The 5681-nt window shown below is 37.6% G+C and overlaps 1 protein-coding gene across 1 annotated transcript; it reads right to left on the bottom strand.

Annotated features, from left to right (window-relative positions):
• Positions 1–1041, bottom strand: LOC306640550 (olfactory receptor 51I2-like). The gene has a single exon (XM_079104840.1). It carries the CDS (start codon positions 1002–1004, stop codon positions 42–44), a length of 963 nt encoding a protein of 320 aa, XP_078960966.1. The 5' UTR covers positions 1005–1041; the 3' UTR covers positions 1–41.
• Positions 1042–5681: the final 4640 nt, after the last annotated feature.

The raw sequence follows: 5681 nt of genomic DNA, 5'->3' as shown, positions 1-5681 counted from the left end.
AACTCTTTCAGGGCTCCAAGTTCTGCAAGCATCCTACATCATCAGCTCTGGTCTCTCTTCCTCAACACCCTGAGCATGGCTCCCCTGATGGGCTTGGACTTGACGCTGTAGATGACGGGGTTGAGCACAGGAGGCACCACCAGGTACACATAGGCAACCAGAGCATGTACAATGTGAGGCAGGTGCCTCCCAAAACGGTGGATCATGGACACACCTATGACTGGGATGTAGAAAACCAGGACAGCCAAGATATGAGAAACACAAGTGTTGAGGGCCCGGGCACGCTCCCTGGGAGAGGCCAGCCCCATCACTGTATGAAGAATAAGGGTGTAGGACAGGACAATAAGCAAGGAGTCCACCCCCACGGTGGACAGAACCACATAGAGCCCATACAGGATGTTGACAGTGATGTCAGCACAGGCCCTTTTCATGACATCGGCATGGAAACAGAACGAGTGGGACAGGAGGATCTTGCCAGGGCAGTAGTTCAGTCGTTTCAGCAGGAAGGGACCTGGGAAGAGGGACAGAGTGGCTCGAGCCACAATGGCCATCCCAATCTTGACGATGACATTGTTTGTGAGGACAGTTGCATAGCGCAAGGGGTTGGTGATGGCCACAAAGCGGTCAAATGACATGGCCAGAAGCACTGAGGACTCCACTACAGAAAAAGAGTGCAGGAAGAACATCTGGACCAGACAGGCATTGAAACCAATGAGCCGACGGTCAAACCAGAGCACAGCCAGGGTCGTGGGCAGTGTGGACAAGGTGAGGCCCACATCCGAGAGGGCCAGCATGGACAGGAAGTAGTACATGGGCTGATGCAAGCTGGGAGTCCTCCTCACAGCCAGGAGGATGAGGCAGTTTCCAGTGAGTGCCACAGTGTACATGGAGGAGAAGGGGATGGAGATCCAACCATGGAAGTCCTCCAGCCCTGGGATGCCAATCATGAGGAAAGCAGGTGGCTGAAAGAAGGAGATGTTGACGTAGGACTGGGAAAGAAGCATCCTTGGAAGGCAGCTGAGGGGTCTAGAGAGATGTGACCTCTCCAATCTGGGAAGAAATGTAAGGGAGAAAAGATAAAGTTATTGACAAAAACAACTCTGATATCTGGTGACATGGGTTCAAGCAGAATAGCAAATATGATGAATGTGAGGCAGATTAAAAATAAAGAATAGTTCCATTCTAAGGAAAAATGGGTATAAATATGCTATAAACCCAATGACTCCAAAAGTATCACATCGCTGTGTGAAATACTGTTTTCTCTTCAATTGAAGAAGGCAATGCTTTCTTTAAATATATGAAAATTAATTTTGAGGAGCCCAATGAATAATACTCTATTTTGAACAGCAAATAGTGACTTCATGGAGATAGACTGCAAACATATGTGAACATCCAAAGGGTAGATATTAGGGACTTATTTTTCTTTTCTACAATTCATTTTTTAAATCAGAGAAAACAATAAACAAGCAAACAAGAATATAAAAAATAGCTTGAAGGCAGATCAATTAAAAAAAAACACAAGAGAAACAGTCACTCTTACAACTTTTAGCACTCATATAAAAACATGCCAAAAAGAAAAATAGATCTGTGAGCTAAAGCTTTATTATGATCACTGAAGTCTACAGTTAATGCCAAATCTGGCAATGTAATCAGCTCACTCTGAAGGAATGGTAAAAGTGACCAAAAGTTTTTGTAGTGTGGGAATAGAAGGATGTAGGGGGTTGACAAAGTTTGGTCATTTGTGCCTATGGGGTAGAAGATTGTGTATATATATATGTAGGTTTTTTTTGGTGGAGGTACCAGGGGTTGAACTCAGGGGCATTCAAACACTGAGCCAAATCCCCAGACCCCCTTTTTTTAGTTTCTTTCTTTCTTTCTTTCTTTCTTTCTTTCTTTCTTTCTTTCTTTCTTTCTTTCTTTCTTTCTTTCTTTCTTTCTTTCTTTCTTTCTTTCTTGTATTTTATTTAGAGACAGGGTCTCAATGAGTTTCTTAGTAATTTGCTTTTGCTGAGGCTGCCTTGGAACTCGTGATTCTCCTGCCTCAGCCTCCCAAGCCACTGGGATTACAGGTGTATGCCACTGTGCCTGGCTTATATTAGTAGATTTTTAAAGAACACACAGTAAAGTCACTGGTGGTGTTTATCCAGTCACAAAGATGAGTAAAGAACAAAGAAGTTCCAATACAAAATTTGTATGGATCTTTTTTTTAAACCAAAAGAGACAAAACAAGGTAACAATATGTCAAAATAACTTTTTGAGGTAAAGAATTATTAAAGGAAGGAAGAAAATTATATATACAATTTTTCTAGATACTTTTAAAAATTAAAGAAATCATGTACCAGATTAAAATTTTTAATATTAGGGGATAAAATTGAATTGATAATAAAGGGAGAAAATGAAAATCAAAATAGTAATGCAAAAGAAAATAATTTATAAAATCCAATATAAAACTGAAATTTTCTTATTACAAAATGACATTCTGTTTAAAACACTCAGAAATATGGAGAATGTGGTTGAGGATAAACAAAAAAACCCCCAAATGATAAAAAATATTTGAGTATGAGATATATTGAATATAGTGGAATTATAAACATAACATATATTCCTGAAGAGAACTAAAGTAAAAATGAAAAAAATAGGTGATATATTCCAATGTATAATAACATATTTTTCTGAAAAATTAAGAAAATCTGTATATACATATCCTTAACATATATCAGAAAATAAACACTAATCTTTGCAAATACTGATATATTTAGACGTAGTTATTGTATTGAAAGGATCAACAAAAATCCTACAAATACCCTGGTTAGTAGCAAAAATATCTCAAAGAAAAAAAGAACAAAAAAAATAAACCAAAAGAAAGATTGATATGTATGGAGACTTGTGGAAAAGTGGATATAATCTGAGTATCCTTAACATGTCTAGAAAATTGTTCTGAGAGAAATACAGAAGAAAAATACACAGAATACTATTTGTGGTGTGAACTAACATTTTAGGATAACTCTTTTGATTAATTATGTGAAGGTCTTTTGGAATCAAGACTTTCAGGGTAAGGACTAAAGGATGTGTGTTTAAAATCAAACGAGTTAGTTAAAATGTTGTCATTATGAAGCTGAGTCTAGAACAGCAGCACACACTCAAGAAGAGAAAACAAAGGCAAATGAGCAGCTTAGAAGCAAGGAGCACGGATGCTTAGCTAGCTTTTTGCTGAAAGGAGTCAGGTGTTCTTTGGTAAATGGATAATTTCAAACTTTGTGCTAGAAATACATCAAATAAATTTGAACACCTTTCAATACAAGAAAATGGGGATAACTTTAAAAAGCTGGTGTTGTTTTACAAAGGTCAACTTGAAGAGGCTTCCACTTGCCAAATATGGTTTCACTGAGCATCAATGAGAATAACTGCAATGGAATGAAATACATTAAATGTGTGCCCGTTTGTCACTCTTCATTGGTCAGTGAACACTGATAAATAGCCTACTCTTATTCTACAACCTACTGCATGATATAAACAAAGAATGGAAATTTTCTCTTTATAGAAGAATTAAAGCTAATAAAAATGACAAAACTGGTTATTTTATCAAAATAAGAAGTCTGACTCCAAATTAACTATCGGTTTATGGAAAATATAGGAGAGAGCAAGCAATTAATCATGCTAAAAATTACCAGCAGATACAATCAGAAAAATTCAATGGAGTTTTATTCAGTCATAAAGTTTTCTCTGATATGTGGATGCTAAATCACAATAATGAGGGGATAGGGAAGAATAGAGTTACCTTATAGGTAGAGGGGAGTGAAGGGAGGGGAACAAGGATGGGGGTAGGAATGATAGTAGAGTAATAAACAGACATTATTACCTCATGTACATGTATGACTGCATGACTGATGTGATCCTACAATATGTATAATCAGAAAAATGAGAAATTATACTCTATTTGTATACGATCTATCAATATGTACAAATGCATTCTACTGTCATGTATAACTAATTAGAACAAATAAAATAATTTAAAAAAGAAGAATGAATGAAGTTATGTCATTTGCAGGAAAATGGATGGACCTGGAAACCCTGATTTTGAATGAAGTACGTCAGATACAGAGAGAGAGGTAGTCTGTGTTTTCTCTCATATGTGGAAATTAGTAGGAAAAATCAGGAGAAAAAGGGATACCAGAAGGGAGTTTATTAGGGTAGAGGAAGGGGGCCACAGGTGGGGAGGCTGGGAGGGTAGGGGAGATTTGGGGAATAAAGTTGATCAAATCACTTTTTTAGGTGATATTGTATATACAAATATGCCATAGTGAAACCCACCATTCTATATAAATAATACACCAAAAAACATACACCACCCCACACACGAAGTACAAACCCAATGAATCTGAGAGGACAAAATGCCAGTTTCTTCCACAAATAAGTTATAATAAAATAAAACAATGAAGAGGGAAAACCTATAGAATTAAAGTGACCTCACTCCTATCAACTAAGTGCAATGTGTAGACTTTGTTAGGATCTTGTTTAGAGCAAATTAAATGTAAAAAAGTATACAAACTAACAAAGAAAAATATTTTTACAGGATAATCAATAAAATGTGAATAAATACTGGTTGAATATTGTAATATCTGAAAATATTTTAAAACTATAGAGTGACACAGTGGCTTAGACTGATTTAAAAATTATTGGAACCCTTATGACTGCAAGAGTGGCTAGGAGCTAAAGATTATGGCAGCTGGAAATGGGTATACAAAGATTCATTTTATCCTTTCTCTAATTTTGAGTACTTAAAATTGTTTGTATAAAACATTAGTAAAATCAATAGCATCCTCTACAACAAGTAACATTAATGGAAAGAGTTAAATAAGGACATAAGTGCAAAAATTTATCTCCACTCTTTCCAAAATCTCATTTAAGTGATAGTAAAAAAAAGGAAAGTTATTAACTCACAAAGAATAGGATGGGATATAAGGGATGCAAACACATATGGTTTATGGGAAAAATAGGAAGAGTGGTAAGGAACTGGCAGAAATGGTCTAATTTCTTATAGATAGGTTACACCACAGATCCACTGGATCTTCCATTCTGGCAGAAGACAGAATATTTCCTGGCAGAACTTCACTAGGAAGGCTGTGGACCCAGAGATGACAGACTGAAACCAAAGATACACAGTATTGAAAACAAGTGACCTGAAGAAAGATGAAACTGCTGAGCTCTCCTCACTTTGTTCACAGAGTCCCCACCTCAGGTCACAGAGTCTTCCGCCCTCCCAGGTGGAAGAACATGACCAGGAATGCTTTTGGAAAAATGCAAGTCCAGACAAAGGGAGATAAGATGCTGAACCAGTACTGAGAATGGCACTCTGAAGAGAATGGAAGAGAACTGCACACATCCACTCATTTACTCCATGAGGAGCATCTCTCCCTGCAGACAAGGTCTGGGATTCCGATTTATATCTGAGCTATAAAAACTTTAGGACCTTGGGAAGGCAGCATCCTTCAGCCCCTCTTCTTGCAATAAGACTACTGTCTCTCATTGTTCTAGATTGCATATTTCTCCTTCTTTTCTTTTCTATCTAGCTCTTCCCCACTGATACTGCCATCTGAGCTGAGATACAGATACAGTAGCCATCCATCTGGGAAGTGGAGGAGGGGATGTGTTGAAGCCCCAGGTACTCACCCTGGCTGTTG

Source organism: Sciurus vulgaris (assembly GCF_902686455.1).
Source record: "Sciurus vulgaris genome assembly, chromosome: 11".
NCBI classification, from domain to species: domain Eukaryota; kingdom Metazoa; phylum Chordata; class Mammalia; order Rodentia; family Sciuridae; genus Sciurus; species Sciurus vulgaris.
Note: the sequence above shows the minus strand (reverse complement) of the source record. Positions and strands in the feature narration are given on the sequence as shown.